A 22,999-nucleotide genomic window follows, 5' to 3' on the forward strand; every position below is an offset into this window, starting at 1 on the left:
ATGCTCCAGCAGAAAGAGACACAGCCACATTTCTTCTTTCTTGTGCTGTCGAGTAGGGTGACAGAAACAAAACGGGGCACAGAACAAACAGCGATCGGGGTTTTGGTGGGCGAGAAAATTAAACGGCGACGTTAAATAAAATTTATATTCCATGCCAGCTGCACGCGATATGAATGTTAATGCGAAGGTCAAATGACACATAATAATTAACGGCAGGCTAAGTAAAATGCTATCGGAATGGTTCTGCCAGCGGCCATGGGTTGTTGCTTCCGGTGCTGACCTACCGGATCGATAAACGGTTACATTGGTATGAGTGGCAGCAAACATGTGCTTTTGGGAAAAGGTTGAAATTTATTTTCAATATAAAGTAATGGATTGAGCGTAAGACTTATTATTTTATTGCATTATTCTATTTTGAACTATTGAGTATTCTCACTACATTTTTACTCTTCCATTTTAAATTTTTTAAGGATGTATATGGATCGAGTTGAAGCAACTTAATTTTAAATTTCAGGTGAGTTATTTACTATGAGTGTCAAGAATACCAAGGTTAGTTGAATGAAATGCTAATGAAGTTAAGCCAAATGTTTATGATTAAATTAAAATTGTTTATATCTTATTAAAACTGATCTGAAGTGGTGATACGGCCAATCAGGCCGTTCTAACGACAAAAACAAAACTGATCTAAAACTAATTGTGACTCATTTTTACGCCTCAAACTGATATCCTATGCTCAAGAATTGTTACTGAACCTCACTCCAGATATTGAGACCGATATGCTTAGTCTTCTTAGAAAATGCTTGGAGGAAAATTTATCAGTTCATAACTATTTCCGTCCTTGAACTGATTTGGAACTGAATCATAACGTAGCCCATATTTAGGCTCTGAATGTGATAGTATCCTGGTTTGACCCTAACTTCGAGCTTTTCTCGGTTTAGGAACTAAGATCAAACCTATTCCTGTACCAATACATAGACTGGCATGCTCACAGCGCATTGAAATGAATTCACTAGTTTTCCCAACTCTGTGTGAAAGACAATCGATAAATTGATTTGATTGATAAATTGATAGGAATTACAATTCGTATACAGAACAGATGTACAAAGACAGGATTCACTAAACTAATTCAATCAAAAATCATATAAATTTCCATTGAAGCAGTTTTTGAAACATTGAAATCTTGAACATACCAATTTTTTGGAGTTGTGGTGGAGTAAAATTATGGTTCGAAGAATAGCTGTACTGTACGGATAAATAAGCTACAATATAATCACGCTTGAAGAAATACATTGATTTTGTCAATTTTACCAGTAGATATAAGGAACATTCAAAGAACACAAATTGATGAATTCTAAACATCTAAATTGTTATTTTAGATCTATAATTTTATCTTCAAACACCATTTGCTTGAATCTATAATTGTTACCAATTTATCAGAATAATGGCTAATAATAATAACAAGCCTGGTAAACCTAGTTATTCCCAAGTAACTAAAATATACCATCTTTGCTTTGTTATTCGGGATATTTGAGGCAGCATCGTACAGCACTATCCGCTATATCGAGTGTAAACAGATAGGTACCTCACACCGAGTGTCAAAGTGCTGTATGCAATAATTAAAACCTTGCTCTGTGTATAAATTAAGTCAAGCATTCAAATTACACTGTGTTTGTATTTGAAATGGATGTACATTGTCAAAAATTGATGCCTTTGAGCCAAAATTTGGTGGCAACGACTGTAAGTAAAACATCTCTAATTGATGTAAGTGTAACAACCTATTCTCATACCATCATAAGGTGTGAGCAAAGTTTCGTTGAAAATGATCCACTTGAGATTTTTATATTTATCATAATACACTACAACTGTAAAAAAATCTTATAAAACAGTAAAAGCTGACACCTAGTCAACACAATGAAACAAATTTAACCAAAAACCATGAAACAAAAAACTTTGTACACCAACTTACCCATTTTCGATGCCCAGCGACAAAAAGTCGTCACCCTCGAGGGCACTGTGCCGACCGGTCCAGAGGATTAGCCCGTTCGCCGAGTGCGTTTTAAAGCGGAGATTCAAATCAATCTCGTAGCTAATGACACGCCGCATCGTTTCGGCGTCGCTGTAGTGAAAGTAGCTGTCCGTGCCGGTAAAACACGCGCCCTGATACTTGCGGAAGTATTTGTTTTTGTACTTGATGCTGCGAAGGATGTCATCCTCGTCATTTCGCGGGTCTGCCTGTGGTTTCTGTGGCTGCTGTTGATGCTGTTGCTGCTGCTGTTGCTGGCGCTGACGGTGATCTGATTGACTGTCCTGTTGGTGTGGTTGCTGCCCGCGCGCCGCATATCGGTTCCGTAGACCGGTGTCCTTTGATTCGTGCTGGTCGCCATCGTCCTCCTGCTCAACCCCATTCCGACGGCGGTGATGGCTCGGAGCACGGTGGTCGTGATGTTGATGGTGATGTGCACCCTCGTCGTGAGTCTCCTCCGCGTCCGTCTCGGTCAGCTCGTACTCGCGCTGCGTAAGGGACGGCTCACCATACCCGTCTGACGATGGTCCGACACCCCAAAAGCTGGCATCCAGTGTCTCATCCGCGTCGTTGTCGTTGTCATTATGATTTTTCATAATCCGGTTCATCTCCTCGATCAGTGTCTCATCGATCTCGGGCTCGGTTTGCTTTCCCTGCTGTCCCGGCCGGTTCTGTCTGTTCCCCCGACTGCGCCAGGAGCTTCCCTGCTTTCGGTGAAGCAGAAAATCGGGACGGTACGGTATCCGGTCGCCATGCTGGTCGTAATCTTTACCGTACCCATCGCCATCGTAAGCAGCTACATCGTCAGCGCTATTACTGTCGTCATTGTCGTCGTCGTGGTGGTCTTCGCTGTCAGCGAAAGATGACGACGGTTCATCGCTGCCCGTATCCTTATTGCTGGCCGGCAACGTCTCCGGCGTTGCTTCCGGCCGCCGCAACCGATGGGCAATGTTCGCCGGATCCTTCACCGTCTTGCCATGCTTGGGTGAAGACTCTTCACTCACATCCACCTGCGGTCTGTGGTTGCTCCGTGTCGCATCATCGTCGTCGCCATCGTCATCATCATCATCATCTTCGTCCCCATGCTCAACCGGCATCATGTCACCCGCTCCATCACCTTCGCCTGCATCGTTTGCCTTCATCACCATCGTCATTTTTCGGTCATTACCCACCATCGTTCCGGTGCTCGCATCATAAACCCCGGATCGTCGACCCTCGGAAAACTCATCCTTCCTGACCTCCGCACCCTTGAGCTCGACGTGCTGCGGCCGTTCATCCACAGCAGCAGATTCCATGCCATTTTCAACCATCGCTATCTCCCCACCGCCGTAATCTGCGTAATCATTCGATTGCGTGGAAAATGAGTCCTTTGATTTCTGCTGATCGATCCAAACGATTATCTTTTCATTAGCAACGGTGGATGCAGCCGGGCTAGCTACCGTCGAGGATGTTTCTGCTGCTCCGTTCACGTGCGACTGTTGTTTATCAGCCTCATTAGCCGTGGATGCTGCTGGTGGAGCAGTTTTTATTTCACCCGCAGCCGATTGATACCGGTTCCATCTGCGACGATTCCTCGGTTGATTGTAACCGTTCCCGGAGCTCATACCCTGCGTGCCGAAGCTGCCGTCATCATCATCATCATCGTCGCCGTCATCATCCCCGTCGTCACTCTGGTAGTAGTCGTTGTATCCCTCGTCACTTTCCTCCGAGCTACCGTCGCCGACATCCGCCGGATTATTATCATGCGGCAAAGTACTGTCTTCCGGTGGTGGAGCTTGCGTCGTCGAGATTGAGCTTCCCAGGGGAGTCGTTAACGGCTGCGTCGGCTCGGATGCTACCGTCGGGCGAGACGATGGCGGTGCGACTGCCTGTTCTTGCTGTTTGCGCTTCAGCAGCCGCTGCTGCTTTTCAATTACTTCCGATGGCAGCTCCTCGGCTTTGTTGCACTGGCGGTTCTGCGGGTTGCATTGGCATTCGTAGGTGTCGAGATTCGGGACGCACTTGGCAAGTGGACCGCACGGTCGGGCAACGCACGCATGCGGACAGTTTTCCACGTTCGATCCACCGAGTGCCTCCGAAATGATAGCAATAGTGCGATCGTTGATATCGACCTGAAAAGATAAAAAAAACGAAAAGTGATGCATAAAAGGTATGCCGAGTTGTTCATGCATTTAGTGCTACGGTTCACATGTGATTTGAGACGGTTGAATGATTTCGACATGATATCTAATCGAGTGTATAACGATATCAACCATACGATTCTACGTTGTCATATCATATCATATCACGATTATTATCAGCATCATCACTCTACTTTGTAATATCGAATTGACATATTAACTGATGTTAAAGGACATACTACAGTAAATGTGCCTTATGTGGTGCAATTTATGGTAGTACAATGTAGTGATACAGATGTGTTTAAATGCATTTAAAATGCCAAGAAGTTTGTTATATGAACATTTTAACATAAGGGTACTACGTGATATATTCTTAAACACAAAAGTTTATATCATTGAAATAAAATTATAAAACTGCGAAACAATTTTTTTTCTGATTGCTCCGCTGTATTCATAATCGAGTTTTGGTACCTATTGTTGTTGTATGATCGTTTAGAAAGAAACCTTAAAATACTGTATTTATTCGGAATGAAAGTTTGGTTGAAGTTTGTAGTTTATTTTATACATATCGTTATTTTGTAGTTATAGACAGCATTTATGAGTTTGTTTATACATGATTAAGATTATTTCCACAAAATTATGGTTTTTTGATCAGTACGTAACATAGTGGCACCATTTATCTTTTGAATCATCTGTAAAAGGTCGGAGAAGAATTTATATTTGGAAAATAACTTGAATACTTTTAAATTATTGAATACAATGGAATTTAGTGTACTATAACCACTATTGGTACAACCACGATATAAATACATTTATGCTAAACTGTATTCAAGATTTTTTTAACCAACAGTATTTAACCTACAAATTTGCTTAAAGCAAGTTAAATCTTTCATAGAATATCCTCTTTACAAACCCGTTTTAAAATCTCCATTTTCGTTCTTTTATGAAAATGTTGTTTAATTGAAAGATCTAACCAAAACAAGATCTTATTATCACATTTTAATTATTTTTTAAGCTATTGTATCACGTAGTTCAATAAAAAAAGGAAAGCAAAATTTCATAAAACCAACATGGAACCTAATTTTATTTTTAAAAATATCAATTGATGCAATACAAGCTAGTTTCCCGCGGCTATTCCGATTGTCGTGACAGTCTCATTTTTCAAATTTGCTCGTTCTTATGCAAACTATTATCTGAATAATACTCTAAAGCAAATTATCTTCGTGCCTTCTTTCGTTCTACTAAAAGCAATCACTCTAAGCTTACCTTCTGAATGCACCCGGCGAATGATCCTTTATCCCGCAGGCTCGTTGGCAGCGTGTGTACATTGTGGATGCCGCCAAGATAAAGGCTGTGTGGCAGGGAAAGATGCCAGAACCCGTTCGGCGACACCGTCATCACTTCCGGCAGCTGATCGATCTGTGCGGTTTAGTGGTTTGACAAAATGAAAATGGCAAACAGAATTAATAAAAAAGATGTCACGGAAGTTGACGGGGCAAGTGGCGGCCTAGCTTAAAATTGGATTAATTAGAGTGATCTGTTTGGATTCTTGAGACCCTCAGCATAATGGATGGAGCAAGTAAATGGTTTGCATCGTAGTTGGCCAGCTACCCTGTCTGCTGACTGACAGCTTTAATTTAATAAAACAATTTTACTCCTTCCCATTGCTGGCTTCATGGTTACATAGCCCTTTACATGGGTTTGTATATGCGCTGCGAATTGAAAAAATGAATGAAAAAACATACCTTGGACCAGGTTATACTAGCAAGGACAGATTTTTTGTAGTGAAAAAAAAAACTTATGAAGGATGTGTATATTGTCAGTCCACAGAGTAGTCAACGGCCCAACGGTAAGTAGAATCACAGAGACGAATGGGAGGGATGGTGGGTATAATTACAAAATAAAAATTTAATTAAACCATTCCACTCATTCTGCCGTCTGCCTATGCAGATTGTATCAGCATTCGTGTTCAGTGCAGGAACCAGCTCACAAAACTGACAGCAGTATAAGTCATTCAAGTCATTTCAGCCTGGTTTGTAACTGGCAAAGGCTCAACATATTAAAAAAAAGTCCATGTAAAAGGCTTTTTGGGTTCAAAACTAAAAAAAAGAACACCCGTGGAGTAGGACAGAAAAGATCAGGAAGCTGAGAAGCAAATGCAAACGGATCCATTTGCATAGACCATCCGTATGTTAGTGCTGGAAGTAATCTTTCCATTTTGCTATGATTTTAACTGATATCTAACAAGAGCCACATGGCGTAAAACAGCCTTTACTGCAGCTAGGCTGCACACATACGGAATGATGTCCGGCACTTACCTTCAGCACGGCCAACCGTGACGTTCGGGACACTTTTATCGTATGCCACTGTCCCATGGAGAGCGGGAACTCGCTCCTGCAAGAGAGGAAAGAAGGATGTGTAGAGTTGAAATATTTTGGTGCTAAATCATTGCTCTGCCTTGCTGGTTTGTAAATGAATACAGTTACTAAGCAATCAGAGTACGGCTGTACGAACTTCAAGTGAAGATATCTTAAATAATCTTTTCGCTAGGAGATGTTGAAGTTACTTTAACATTAGGTATGTTAGTATTTCACTAGGAATGTCTTACATGTTTCGGTTAATACAGAAGAAGAAGAAGAATATTATTTCAAAATGTTTTTGCCTCAAAATAAGTTTTGTAAATTTCCTCAAATTAATATTCTAACACAGAAATAATATTCGTTCCAACCGCTGAACATTGTAATTACATTGTGGTCATCCAACAGGAACAATCGATCCAGATGCTCGTGCAAGTTAAGCCAGGATCGCTTTGTTTGACATGACCAACAGAGGACGAGCTCTCTCCTCGCACTATTGTCCACCATGAGCGAGCTTTCACATTTAGTGCTGTAATATTTGCGGTACAAAAACAATTAAGTTTTATCCTTGTATTACAAGGGAATGAAGTACCGCCCGGTCTATACGACGGAACAGTCCGAATAAAGCTAAACCCAACCCCTTCAAAAGAGCACGGACTCACCAAATGTGTTGCCATGTACCGTGTTTAGATCACTCACACGTTCTACACAAAGCAACCGAGCAGCTACGGGTCGTACAGGAAGCAGTGACCACAGAACCGCTGGCACTATTATGAAGAGTTTTTCCACTCACCATTTCCACTCGCCATTTCTTTGGCAATGCGGCCTCGACTGCAGCCGATGTACAATCGTTACTGCACTGGGTCGAAAGCGACCAAAGATGCACATCCCGGTCCCGGTGGATACGGTACGCGAGCGTTCCCCATATGCGAAACCTCCTACGTGCAACTTTACGCTAGCTTCCGTCGAAAACACTCGAGGAAATAATAGTTTAATGGCTTTTCGAGCTGGTACAGTCACGAATAAATTATATTTCTGAAACACGTTCCACTTCGTGGTGGCCCGGGGGCCAAATCAAGGACCTCTTTGCCATTCGCACCGGGCCAAGGGTGTAGATAAGCAAAGTTTTATCAGCGCTCGGTACACGATTGTTCCTTCTGCTTCTGCTGGCTTTTCTTTACTCTTGTCTTTTGTTTGGGCCGCACTTTCTGCGTGAGCGCTTGCTAATATCTTCCCGGAAGCTGAATGAACCATTAAAGCTGTCGAGTGCAGCACCGTTTCGTGAATTATTTTGCGTCTTTTGCGCTGTAAAAATAGATTGTTTTGCTTTGTGCTCTGTGCACTAACCGGGCGTGTAAAGCATGGTACGGGGAGGAATGGGTAATGAATTTGAACTAATTGGGGATCTGCTTGACAGTCAGTTGTTTATTTGAGGATTGCAAATAGGTGTGCTCTAAGGTAAGAATTGGATTAAAAAAATAATTAAAATATTACATTACAAGGAAATAGAATAGAATAGAAGGAAATGTTCCATTCGTTGTAATTTTATATAAAAATACACAAGATGTAGACAACATTAAATAATAATGCTTTTTTAGATACAGCTTTAAAAATAACATGAACTTGATATAACTATCATTGAAAAAGTTTAATACCATTAACATTAACTAAATCCTGCGTATACATGAAATACAATCACAGCAACTAAAGCAAATAAAACGTGGCATTTCCATTTGCCTCATTTGTCACCGTACACAACACGATTAACGTTTTTGCGGTTACCAAACAAAGTGTGTACTCTAGCAATCTTTTCCCCACAGTTGAAGAACCACCCCCAAAACAACTGAATCCGGGCACGGCGTTCATGAGACTCCAGGGACAATGGGCTATTTGTTCATCTCACCTAGGCGAAGGCTGATGAGGATTTGGTGGCAGAAACGGAACGATTAAACGTTACCAGCCTGTACAAACTCCCACAGCCAGCTGGAACGTTCGTACATACCGTCTGGATGCACGCCGAAAACAGTTGCGCTTGGGGAGATCGGAATTGAAATTTTAATTAAATTCCATCCATCCGCCCGGATCGGGGTTGTTCTGACCTGCGGACGCTCGCGTTGCTAATGACTGCTCGCGAAAGTACATTAAATTCGCGCATTAACATCAATCAACGCGTCGCAAAGGATTATCGGACGGATGGCGTGCGATAGTCGCGCTGCGAAGGTGGTTTAGTAACTGCGAACTTCTAACAAATCGTCCCCGACTTGTATGCAAACGTGCTATAGGTGTAATTAATTTTTATTTTTAAGTGCCACTGCAATAGCACTGACAGCACCAACCGACTCGAGGTGTTTTGTGGCTGATACTTAAGGTAAAAGCGTAATGTACATTTCGTGCTACAACCTTTGTTTGTCACTCAAACGAGTTTGCAAAAAGAGCGTCAAAATGATGAAAACGTTCATCAATTTCATTCACAAAAGTGTTCGTTCCGAGTAGCAGAAGGTCGACGAAAGTTTCACTTCCAGTGGGAAGGAGTGTAGCATAGAACAGTTTCTCCATTTGCAGCTAAACGCACCCGCGAATGAATGCAATTTACATATTTAAATGCTTGCCAGTTTTTGTGCCCTTGGCCACCATTTTCTCAAGATGCACATTTCCATTCCCACCGGTTCATCAACAGCAAACGCACACTTTCCATTTTCCACAATTCCATGTTAAAGGATCTCTTTAACCGATCGTCATCGCGAACCGGTGGCAAGGAAAACGATGTCCATTAGTTGATCAACTGTCTTTTTTTTTGCTCAAGAAAAGTGCCTTTGGTTGGCAGCAAAAGTAAAAAGTAAAAAAGGAAGAACGAAAACCGAAACATCAAACTCGTTTACTGAACGTTCGTGACAGTTTTCACACCGCCCTTGCGTGCTGGTGAAAAAGAGCCGGCACGTAAATTAGATAAATTCTTCCCACCTTCTTCCCGTTCGGCGAAAGGAAGCTAGAGACTCCTCATTTGATGGGAAAAATGATGGCCTTTCCACTCCCATGTTCCACAACCTTCTTACTGCGAGGGCCTCCAAGTCCAAAAGGGAAGGCGTTAGGAAACTCGCTCGCCTCATTTGCACAGTTCCGCATGGCTTTCCGCATTTTAACGACACGCAGTCGATTGGGGCTCAGGCAATCGACGATGATGGGGTAGCTGCCTTCCAAAAACTCTCTCCCCTGTTTCTTCCGTTTGCACCCTCATCACTAACCTGACACCGCCCGCCAGCTCCGTTCGTGCGAACTCATTAAACTTAAATAAACATCGATATTATCATTCATTTAGTAAAGTTTTCAAATTATTTCCTGCCTTCGTATGGCTGTCGTATTCTTTCTTTCTTTTTTTTTCTGTACGTTGCTCATGAAAGAAGCAAGAAAGATGACCATAAAATTGGAAGCGTTTCATCAATTGAATCGACTGCTTTATGGTCGACAGTAGCCGGCGAAGAAGGGGGAATGATTTTTACTTCATTCTTTAATGAAAAGAAAAGAAGTAATGATGCCGCGCTCGCTTTACGCATAATAAATAGGCAACACTTTTTCAGACTTCCCTTTTCTTTTGCTTAGGCTTGTTGTAACTAGGCTAGGCTAATTTAGACTTGATGATGAATTTAGGCTATTGATTACATCTCACCTTGCATTGTAATGAAAGTGAAATAATATTAATAGACAGCCATTTTCTCCACCAAACGAAAAACATTATCATTTTGGAAAAAAATGAATTGTGTCTAATTTTGATCATAAAGTCGTTTAATTTTAACTTCCAATACTTATCTTCATGTACGTGTAAATACTGTAAATATTGTTTCTTTCACAACAACAACAACGACAACATGCACATAAAAAATCTATATATATAAAAATCTCGTGTCACGGTGTTTGTCGCGAGCAAACTCCGAAACGGCTGGATCATTTTCAACGAAACTTTGCACACACCTTATGGTGGTATGAGAATAGGTTTTAAGACTCACATCATTTTCAGAAGTTGCACTAAACTTAATTTATTAGCAATTTTCTTCTATTAGCAATTTCCCATACAAAGGACATCATTGTTGTTGTTGTATACAGCACTTTGACAGTCGGTGTGAAGCGCGGTTTACACTCGGTGTAAGGTGCGGTTTACTCTCGCTGTGAAATGCCTAGCGGTTTACGATGCTGTCACAAATATCCATAATGACAAAACAGAGATGGAGTACTTTAGTTTGGGAATAATGAATTAAAAAATACATGCTATTTCGCTTTGTCCTGTTTGCTGTTTGATGTTCCAAAACGAACAAATATGCTTGCTTTAATAATTGTAACATAAACATGTTTGGTTATTGATATTAAACTCGCAAGTGTAAACAACATTTTTCGTTATGGTGTTTTTTTTTTTCGGTCTGCCCGGCTGCGGTCTTACCCGAGGTCAAACGATGTCTGTTTGCGGTTTGGACTTACGAACATCGTGTTTTTCGCATGGACAATTATATGTGGCATGTTCTCGCGTGGGTAAACCTTCCAATCTATACATACTAGCTAAAGACAGATTAACCAAAAATATCGTCCATTCATTAGCGCTTCGAGATTTGCATTAGAGATTCATAGTAGTTATATGTGTGTGACAAGTATGTAATTATTTGCATGTAAATAAATCAATCTACGTAATTCTACATTGTATTACTGTTCCAAATTATGTTCTTAAACATATTATTTGAGTAATTAACGACAATGACATCAATGAAAACAAATAAAATGAATAAAAAATTAAATGTGAATTTAAACACCTATATTTGCAACTTAAAGGACTGGCAGACGAAGGCGCGAGACCGTGAGCGGTTTCGGACACTCCTGAGGCAGGCCAAGACCGCAAAGCGGTTGTAGTGCCGGATAAGTAATTTGCAACTTCAAATACTTAATCGGCAACTAATAAAATGTGGGGTAAAACTAGGTTTACCGGGCCAGCTAGTATTACTATATTAATGTACCTGGTGAGAACTTAACAAAATTTAAAATAATGTCTATTAAGATATAATTAAAATTATGTTTTAACATAAAATGTTCGCTAAACTAATCCTTCAACTGCTTCTTGCAAAGACATTCGATGTAGCAATTCAATGGGAATGCGATACTAAAATATTTTAGCTACTTTATGGATTTTTTAAAAACCTAACAATACAAGGAATTGATCGGCTATTTGGTGACACAAATGGCAAATTACTCCAAATGAAGACCATACAATTCAATTTTCCAGCCAAATTTAAAAACTCTATATCTAATTGATTTAAGCGTCCATTCTGTATCAAGAAGAAACGACCCGGTGCGATCAGCAAATTAATCATACGTAAATACAAGGTATATCATGTTGAGATTAAACAATCTAACCACACGTAAATATAACAAATATCATGCTGAGATTAAACGGAGGAAATTGATACCTCGAATAAGAAGAAATATTTTCTATATCATAAGCAATGTAGTCGATAAAACATAAAACAAAATTATACTATTTTTACACAACATATCTGTACTTAACAGGCAATGGCCCAGAAATCGGTCAATTAACTCTCAAATATTTCAAACTTATATTTCTTTTAAAAAAAAAATCTAGACCTACAACGAAAATGAAATCTTTTCTTCTCTATCAAAACAAATCCACTAATGCTTTTTTTAAGTAGTCATCAACTAACATATTCGTTAGCCTAAAATGCATCATACACATTCCCTAAAAGTCACTTCCAATGCTGCATCATCGTTCAACGATCTTGACATCGCAAAACATTTTTGAAAGCAATTTCTTTCATAGACATCAACTGATTTGATTAGGAGCGGCATTGGAAAACTCCACACGAGCTCCCCGGAACACGGAAAGGTATCGAAGCGAATAAGTTCATCATGTCGGTATGAATCGATTCACATATCCATCATTCCCGAAGCCCATCATCATCAGCGTCAGTTTTACGGGAGTAGATGTGAATTAACGCTGGAAACTAGCCCAAAACGCAGCCCAATCCTCATCCCCTCAAACGCTTCGCTGGAACCGTGTGCCAGGGACTTGTCCGGGGAAAAAGGATTTGATTGCAATTTAAAAGTCGTTTCTGCCCTGCTACCGTTCTCCCGACCGGTTAGGCTGTACAGTGCATGGTGCGAAAGGAGGAACGGAGTCCGACACTCACCTGACGGTTGCTGGCCCGCTGCCCAGATCGTACGTGAACTCGACGTGGCCCATGTTGAGGCAGAGCGAAATGTAATCACCATACTCGTGGTGCCCGCTGTACAGCAGCAGCCCGTCCTCTAGCAGCGGCTTGATGATGATCTGTCGGACGAAGCAGGCGTATTATGGGGCGTAAAGGTGAGGAAAGCCGGAACGTGAACGGCATCACAGGTATCACAACGCCCGGTTTGGGATAAGGTGGGATCGATTTCAAATGCATTTTCCGGTTGGTTTGTTTGGGCAGCAAAATTGATTGCCATTCACCCGTCCCGGATCGTTGCACGGGGAGATAGGGGCGGGAGTTAGGGGCGGGTGTTAGGGACGGGTAAGAATAGTTCGGTTAGATTTGGCAAAATGGCAAGTGAGATTGGAGACCAGCAGCATTCAGTGAAGGTAGGGAGTGAAGGGGTTATTGTGGAAGACACGGACCGCGTGTTGGCGATAATGATCCCGATGCCGGAATGATTATGTGTCGGTGGTAGCGGTCGGTGTCGATGAACGCCCGGGTCGATGCAGGAATGGGTGATTGAATCGAATGTTGTGCAGAATGGAAAGGTTGTGAGGGGGTGGATAATAATGGTATAGCGATGTTTATTTGCAGTTGCGATTCATTAGCGAAACAATCAGCGGCCGCAGTAGTCGTGGTTGGTTAGGGGCCGGGTGGCAGAACAAGCCGTTGGTGTGTGCGTGTGTGTGTTATCCGCCGCGACGGCCCATCCAATCGTGGTGGAAGTACAGCAGCACAAGCAGTTGACAAAAGAGACACAAAAGAGATGGATTAGAATCAGTCTATTTGTGCCGCGTGTAAATGTATTAACGCACAAGAACGTGCCATATAATAATGAACAGTGAAACGCAGCAACATTATCTTTGACAGTGTTTGGTTCGATAAGTTAATCAGTGTTTCAAATGACACAAACGTCCCTACAATTGCACAGCGCATAGCTTGTCGCTCGATGCTCACTAATCCGATAGCTTGCGAGTGTGAATAAATTGACAATTTACATACTCGGTCTATTGGACCATTCTCGTGAATTGGACATAATTTAACAACTGCATGCATGTATATGTGCGTGTGTGGATTAATTAGACCTCAAATTGGTAAACACCTTTGATTTATTATTGTTTGGGTGTATGTTTTTGAAGAGTTGCACAAAAAAGGGATTTGAGTGCTTTTAATTTAGCCAAGCTAATGAGTTGCAATGCATTCGCATGTCCAACCGATTAGGGCATCGAGTCTATAAATGTTAATTGAGCTTGAGTCTTTAAGCCTGGATACATTTGGTACCAGGAAAGCGTTAGAAAACTGTCATTGATAAGGTTGTTAGTTATGTATCAGTTATTAGCACTTGTTATTAAAACGAAGTTAAATTGAACAAGTGTACCTTAAGCTCGAACCAAATAATGCAGCTATCGCCCAGTGGAGCATATCGTAGATAAGAAGATCCGTTGAATGAAGGCACCTTTGAAGAACAGATAAAAGAAAAAAATCGTTTTTATGTTCATGTATGTAAACAGCAAAATGTGCTACATATGTCCTTAAGGCGTTTGCTATCATCAAGCATCTACGTTCAAATTATTTTACACTTGATTGTAATATGCATCAACGTGATAGAAAATTTTGGTTTAAGTATTTAAATGTTTTTTTTTTAATTCGAATGGCAATTGCATTACGGCACTGTTTAGAAAACATTTGTAGTAATTCCGGTTTAAAACAGTTCTGTATGAAAACAGTTTGATTTTTTTTACAAAATTATGAATGATTATTTTTACATTAAACTCATAATTTTGATATTTTTTACATACTCATCATTTTTTATAACAATTTATTCATTTTTTACATTATTATCATTTTGACATCGATTGTTACTATTTATAACAGTCATAGAAGTATTGTTCTAAAAATAGTTAAAAATAATCATTGCAACCTTGCAAATTATTTTACTTTTACTAACAAAAAGTTATGCATAAATTCTCTTTTTATTTGCATAATAATGTGATTAAAAAATTAATATATTTGTTATTGAAAGCTCTATTTTTTATTTTTAAGACTACAACCAAGCTTAAACTATAAAAAAAAACATCAATGAACAAACCAAACAAAAACACAAAGATCAACGATTTGCTTGCACTTTGCTACCTATTGGTGAGGGCGCACTGTCAGTAGTTTGCTTTTTTTCGGTTCACCTCGTACACGCTACTTCTCTATTAATCACGTACCTGTAAATCCAGTCGCATCTCGCATAAATCACCGCCAAATCCCAGCGGACAGAGACAGATGGCACCGTCATCCGACGGCAGACATTTACCGCCGTGTTGGCAGGGATAGCGACTGCACCGATCGGTTATGCATTCCTCTGCACGATTTGTGATCCCAGCATTGGTCGCGGTCGTGAAAAACAAGGAACGACGAGGGAAAGACGCGAACGCAGTGTGTGCGTGAAAGAAGGGGCCACCCATTTCCAGCGCCAGCAACAGTACCAGCAGTACAAGCAGCATTATCATGATGATGTTTCCATATTTTTCATTTCCCATTATTCAGTTCACCGTCCGTTTTGAGCGATGTACACGTGTACACGATGGGTTGGAATAGCGCCAAACAATGTTTACGTTGTGATGTGTGGGGGTTATTTTTTGTAGTTGTTGTTCCATGAGTTGTGTTTCATTTTTCCATTATTTATTATTTGATCCCGGGGCATCACCAGCATCATCGTCGTCATAGCGCCACATCACCGGATGCATAGGGTTGAAGGTAAAATGATATTGAGGGTAAATTGAAGAGGGAAAGAAGAAAAATAGAAGAAGGAAAATAAAATATCAACTAGGTATTTTGTTCAGCGGAGTTGAGAAACCGTGCTGGTGAACGTAATTTTTGACATACAATTAACCCGCCCTCTGCGATCACCACACAAAGCACACGCCACGGGCCATTTATTCTACAGCAAGGGATAAATAGAAATGATTACGGGAGAACTATGCAAGGCAAGAAAAAAATAAAACATCCAGCACAAAAGAAAGCAAAAACATTTTCCCGAGCGGGTATGTAAGCGAAACAAATTGGCAGCTACGGTTTGGCCTATGGAAAAATTTTGGGAAGAAAAATTAATTATCATTTAATTAAATTGTAACGCAGTACGATCATCGCTTGCAGCGAAACAAAAAAAAAGTCATCAACCCGGGATAACACCAAACGGGCCAGAAACGGAATGCAATGCGCGGGAATAAGGCCTGCAGTCGTAAAAGCCCGGCAGGGAGAATGGCGCCTTCGCTTAATTCAGTTATCTCTCCGGACGCTCCCACGAATCGCGCTCTTTTGCACGACGCTCCGCACCCGTTTTCTGTTGGGTGTTGTGTGCTAATGGAAATGAAGTTTAAAATTAAGATGAACAAAAACTGCAGTAAACTTGGCTACACAACATCATGCGAATAAACCGGTTGTGGTGGAAAATGGTACCACGTTTAAGTTTTCCGCCAACGGGTTCGCTGTGGCGCAAAAGGACTTCGTTGCATCATGAGACAAGTGGGAGAAGAGAGCAAGGAAAGGTGAGGCAAAGGACAGTAAAGGGTGTGAATGTTTCAGAACAAGAAAGTTTACCGGTGGCCGGTGGAAAGAGTCATAAGAAATCAGCATCCTCCGGGAAGATGCAAAAGTCTTTCCTGGTCAGTGCCTCTTGAAATACGGAATAAACTAATTTGACAGGCAGTTTATTTAAGCTCGTGGGATTTTTCTGTAGCTTAAAGCACATAATGAAACTAAGGGTAAAAAGTATTTATTTTTATATCTTGATATTGTATTTTTATACGTTAGACTCTAGAGGAATAGTAGTGAAATCAATTCATAATTGAAAAATGCATAGTGCGTAAGAATCGTATAAATGAAAATGTTGTGTTAGTTCTTGTAGAAACGGCAATTTTCTTGTTCCAGTGTACGATGGAGACGCATGGTCAGTGTGTAGTGGTATAACACTGGTCGGCAAAGGCAAATACGGTCCATTGCAACATTAAATCGGGCTCGCAAAACAATTTCCCTGATATTGAAAGGTGGGAAGAACCTATTCTTATCCAAATTACTAATCGTTGGTATGACATTTAATTCCGTGTAACTCTTCCAAATTTAATTACTGTGATATGGCTTGGCAGACTAATCATCATGGTCGAAATTAAGGTTAACACTGTAAGCGCCGTGTCATATAAATTCGCATGACGGTTTTGCTCACCGTTCAGCTTTGCATCTGGCGCTCAGTGATTCTCTTGAGAACGAATGAGGTAGGAAAGAGAGAACGAGAACGACATGTGCTACGCCGCTTATCGCAATGAGTCAAAAGAGTGATAACAATCGCACGAGAAACTGTCGCTCTCATCGCTCTCTTGCCATGCGCTACGTGCTCACTCAAAAACTGTGACGTCAGGCTGGCGGTCAAAGTGTTAAATTTCACGTATGTAACACTAACGATGTTTGTACACGATAATGAAATGTGCATTTGAAAGCAGAAACGAATATAAAAACCAATAATGACACACAATTCGTAAAATTATCCAAATGTACGATTGTCTCAATAGTTTCTAATTCGTTAAAGCTTTTGTACTAAGTTGAATATCTACAAATTTTGTGGGACATGGTAGAAAGAGGTCAAATAAAGGCGATATTGCTGTTAGTTTGTAGTTTTAGTTGACTGACCACACTTTTGCGGAATCTGTTGCCGATTTTTAACTGATCAATCTTGGTTGGATGATATAATTACAGAATGTAAACAACAATACCATTAGGCCCGTTGCTAAACATCATTTACTTATTATATGATTTATAAAATTTTATAATGTAATAATTCAAGTGCAAAAATAAATAAATCAAATGCTTTCTCCTAACTCGCAGATGGAGAACTAAATCACTTACTAAATATGGCCCTTTACCTCAAAAGCTTGCCGACCACTGTTATAAACCATTGAAAATTTACACAACAGCAGTCCTTGGGATGCTGACAACTTGTTTGCTATTTTATTTCTGTTAGGGTAAATGTACCAATAGTGGTGCAAGTTGTAGTGGTACCGATGTGTTTTAATGGATTTAAAGTGACAGGAAGGACAATTTCTGAATTTTTTAACACATATGTTTTGGAATATGTTCTATCTTCGCAATCACAACCATTTTTACCCTGAAATACATCAAATTTACGAAAAAATACATATTGTTGTGACTGCTTCGTTGTACCTATAATGGTGGTATGGTTCCTATAGTCGTCGTATTGTGTTCCTATAGTGGTGGTAAACAAAGATGCATCAAAAATGGCGTATAATATCAATGAAACTTAGTTTCGAAGCTGTTTTCGTATGAATAGCCAGGATTACTGGCATAATATAGGTTTCTTGCGTAATATGATCGTAAAAAAATGTATAAAATTGATCAATGAAACTATTGACTAAAGTACTGCATCACACCTGTCATCAACCTACATCCGGAAGAGTGTGCTTGATTTGAAGTAAATTTTTCATTCAGCCATATAAGCGAATTTTGGCCTGTTTTTGGTAAATTACCTACATAAAACTCATTTCTGTTGCTTATTTTAGTGAAAACAGTACGACATGTCAAAAATATCCTCGAAAAAATCTAAAACGACCTGTTTTTATTGATTTTATAACTATAACCACTATAGGAACATGCCTGTTTTGTGTACCTATAATGGCACTATGGTAAAAAACACTCAAAAATGCATAAATATGGTCAAAAGGCAAATAATTTTAGTAAAACAATAACATTACATAACAGTTATGTTGAAAAACTAGTAATTCCGTGGGTATGTGATCATTTAGAACGTTAACAGAAGTATGAGTTTCGTTATGAAATCCTTAGGATTTTGGAAAAATGTTGACACATTTCACAAAATAGGGGAAGGTAGGTAAAGACGGACACTGCGGGTAAGATGGACACTTCTCATAAATGCATGAAAAAGGTAATTTTCGAAAAAAATAACAATGCAGCATCCTAACTTAAAGTTAAACAACTCATTTGAGAATATTTTTGGCATAATATTTGCATAATTGGTTAAATCCACGAACAAAATAAATTTTCAATCGTGTGCACCCTTGTGGATCTAATGTTGCTACTGCGGATCTTAAGCTCTACAACTTGTATTGTTTATATTTCTGGAAGTTTTAGCTGGTATCGCGAAAGAATTGGTTTAAAATTAACAGTCGTTAAAAATTAACCAGAGTCGTTAAAAATTGCTAGAATTTGGCATCGCGAACGCATTGAGTTCATTTGTTAATTTTAACGACTGGTCCTATGCTGCCGTTAAACAAACGACTGTCAAGAGCGTATGCGATACAAATTAACAGTCGTTTAATTATACTGCTCGATTTTTTCCCCGTGTTTGCCTATATGCGATATCGAGCAGTCGTTAACTGTTTTGACGGTCGTTTATTTTAACAGGAATGAACAACAAATGAACTCGGTTAAACCAAAATGAACATTAAACGACTGTTAAAAAGAGTTCATTTATTCGCGATGCCGGCTTTTATTTCATGAATGAGTTGTCGTGATCACTAATGAAAAAACTGGCGAAAAAACGAGAATGAAAGCAACACAAAATCTTGTTTTCTGGTAGTTTAAAGATCCTGACACCAAAGCGGGAAAGACGGACACTTTGTTGTAGGGAAAGATGGACACCGAATTTATTGATTTATTTTACTTCTTGTATCAATTGGTGATGAATGGATTTCTTCAAATACCTTAAATATAGGTATTCCGAAGCTATAAACCAATCAGCAACTAGAGAAAGTATTGAAATAAGCGAGAAATGAAACATTGGTCAAAATAGTAGCCATTCGTTATACTATTACTCGCTCGACGCTGATGAGGCGTTTCACAAAATCCAATATCTTTTCACGACTTGGATAACTTTAAGCAATAAAAAAATGAGGCATTGATACGCCATTGTTTAGGAATAGATGAGAAATTCTATGGGATTACAAATATCAAATGTTGAATTTTGACATGGTGGAAAATGGATTAAACTATTAACAAGTCCCTCAAAAAACACTGGGTTTGAGGTTTTTTCGCGTAGTAATTTCCTTAAAGGTAGTTCTAGACTGTTGTTCTGTAAGATCAAGCAACGTCAGCTGTAAGTGCGCGATATTTCAATACATTTTAGATGCTGCATTCTACAATATATTAAAAGCGGTGCTTATAACTCCTAAACCCACGGCTGAATGAATCGTCGTTGCAATAGGTCAAGAATTGGTTTTTAAACGTACCAGGACATGGAAAGCGATAGAATTTGTTAAAATACTGTAAAACTCTTCACTTTCCAACGTTTTCTCCAGGTGTCCATCTTACCCTTCATGGTGTCCATCTTTCCCATATCAGGTGTCCGTCTTACCCGAACATTTGATAACCGCACGAAAAAAATCATGTTTTTCATTCGTAAAAAAAAAACGCAAAAATCGATGGAAACTTAAAAGTTTCAACACATTTTCTGATAAAACATGAGTGTAAGATAATGTATGCACATTTTCATGGTCGTTGCGCTTATATATCCCTAGATTTTTAACATTTCCCTTAACGTGTCCGTCTTTACCTACCTTCCCCTAATGGATTTTTCGGTCACTAAGTACCGGAATGGCCCCATTTAACTTTTGAACCCTTTGTAAAAGGCTGAAGAACATTTCACACTAGCTTAAATAACTTAATTACTTTTAATTTGCCCTATGAACCCCATTTTAGAGCAATAGCACCACTATTGGTACTACCACCACTATAGGTACATTTACCCTATTTATTAGCTTTTCGTTCGTTCGCTGCAATGAAATGCCTTTTGCGTTCAATCTTACCTTGTATGATTTGACTCGGTATGTTAGTTTAAATAGTATTCATGTGGATCACATATCCGATGAATTAAATAGATAAATAGAACACCAAAGTATATAAAGTAACCATTACATTTTCGCACAATTTCAGTAACGCTGTTGTTTTTAAGAACAAAATGGTAAGTGTGAAATTTCCAAGAAAAGGGTTTGATGAAATAACACATAAAATAATATAATAGCAAACGCAACTCACTACTTTTTTTGGGAATTATGTGAGTATAAATGGAAAGAATGTGATTGAAATTGTGATTAATAACCACAATGTGCGGTGAGTAACGAAAAGGAGACATCCCATTCACTATACTTCCAAATAGTATTATTTATCCTAGGGTTTTTTTGTTTTATAGTCAATGAAATCATATTATATACAACCAATGATAAAATAAAGTAAAGATAAATAACACCGTGATCACGATCGAATGCGGTTTATTCACCTCGCTTTTAACTATACACGAGATTATTTCCCGTTTCAGAAAGCAATCAAGCCGTGCGAACTGTATGCCTTAAGGCGTACTGTAGGATTAGGAAACATTAGGAAAACTGATACTGATGTATATAATCATAATGATATGTTTTAATTCCTTGAATTGAATTCTCGCTTTATGCGCTTTACGATCGATGGTGCCAGACTGCTTACTTGCAACACGACAACAGTTGAAAAACTAATTTAGCTACAGTGCGCGTGCGTTATTCTCCATTTGTGAAAATATGTGTGTGTCTTTTATCCTCGGGTTTCATATTTTATTCTTTATATCGTCAAACCGCATGAACTGATTCTGTCTGAAATGTCAAAACCAATTGCTACAATAAGATGGCCATTCCATGACACCGCGAGAAAAATACACGCTGAGCGTTATAGCAAAACAATGGAGAGAGAAAAGTTTGCACTTCAGTACGGATCACTGCTTTTAGTTGAATGTGTTCCCGCCTTGAAGGTGTCTGCTCTCAGATTGCCATATCATGCGGCAGTCTTCCCTTTGTCGGCGACTTGTTTTCCATCCTGAATTGTTTGTATATTGTACTTTGCTTGAATTTGTGTTTCCATTTAGACGTATTTACCATCCAGCAGAAAAGTTTGGCGTTTGGATACGCAGGAAAGCAAATACACACGGTCGATTTATGCCTTGGGGCGGAATGTGTCAAAACATAAAAAAGGAACACAAAATATGCAACAACAAAGCGTGCGGGCAAAAAGAATGTGCCATGCGTAAGTGAGAAAAGCTTTCAAATCTACCAGTTCGTGTATTTGTAGGTGGTTTGTTTTTCACGCTAAAAGAACACATTCTAACGCAACCGCTAGTGGTAGCTTGGAAGTTTCTTTTCGGTCGGTTTCTTTTTCCGTGCTATGTTGTCGGCAAACTTTTACTTACGTATATCGAATCCATGTGACACGTCGCCGAGTGAGCCCTGCTGGAAGTTGTAATCGTGATCATTAGCGACAAACTTTCGTATACATCCGGTGAAACCGGTGCTGACGGGAAGCTTCCGGTCCAGGCCAGTGATGTTGCCGTACCCGCCGAGGAAAACTGGCTCCCGGAAAGTGATACGCGAAAACAGGCCCTACAGGAGCAGAGAAAAGAAGAAATAGCAAAGAAAATCTGGATAAGAAATTTTGTTTTCATGGACGCTACAGTAAAATCAACACCGAGACGCAAAGGTGCGTTGATTGAGCTGATACTAGCGGCAGATAATACTTGAGCGATGTAATGGAACACATCAGCAATGGTGTGATGTTTGAAGGTCGTTGTGCTGTGCACGGTTTTTGGTTCTGTTTATCAAACTGATGATGTGAATGCGTGCTGATGAGAAGTTGGGTAATTGGTCTTGCTATAGGAGGCAAAAATATGATACGATCATGATGAGCGACGGTAAACAGCCCAGAACAACAATGTAAATATAGCGGAAAGGGTCACTGATGAAACACAACGGAAAATAATGACTATTTCGTTAAAGGTAGGCTTGAGCTTTCCTAATTGTATATTGTTGTGTGTAAATAAGTTTTTTTTTTACTGCAGTTTACTAATAATTTTTGAACATCGTTACATTTGGATAATTAATGCAAGAAGAGTGTTATAGTTTAAATCTTATTAATAACTGCAGCACCATTCGAAACTAAATGGACTGATTGAATTCATTGGACTTCTTGGTCAACTGAAAATTCCTAATCCTCCATCGACATCCAGTGACCTAGGGAGTTAATCTACCATTATGGAACACATTGCCAACCAATGCCTTATCGTAATCTCCACAATCACTTATACCCGAGGCAACCTACTCGAATGCACGGGTACATTGTTCCTAGCCAAAGTTCGCGTTCAATGCTCCAGAGCTAATATGTTCCGAAACCACCAGACTTAAGCACGTCGTTAATCAGAAGGATTTCCGTACTTGAAAGTGCAGCAGTAGTTATAGGCAC

General features: G+C 39.7%; 1 protein-coding gene across 1 annotated transcript in view; it reads right to left on the bottom strand.

Moving 5' to 3' along the window:
- Positions 1-22,999, bottom strand: part of LOC120904833 — a 140,853-nt gene that overhangs the window by 14,482 nt on the left and 103,372 nt on the right. The window contains 7 exon segments of the mRNA XM_040315283.1: positions 1,967-4,134; positions 5,410-5,562; positions 6,462-6,537; positions 12,683-12,822; positions 14,106-14,183; positions 14,941-15,077; positions 21,954-22,143. Coding sequence (XP_040171217.1) covers positions 1,967-4,134; positions 5,410-5,562; positions 6,462-6,537; positions 12,683-12,822; positions 14,106-14,183; positions 14,941-15,077; positions 21,954-22,143 — 2,942 coding nt within the window.

This window comes from Anopheles arabiensis, chromosome 2 (genome assembly GCF_016920715.1).
Source record: "Anopheles arabiensis isolate DONGOLA chromosome 2, AaraD3, whole genome shotgun sequence".
Lineage (NCBI taxonomy): Eukaryota > Metazoa > Arthropoda > Insecta > Diptera > Culicidae > Anopheles > Anopheles arabiensis.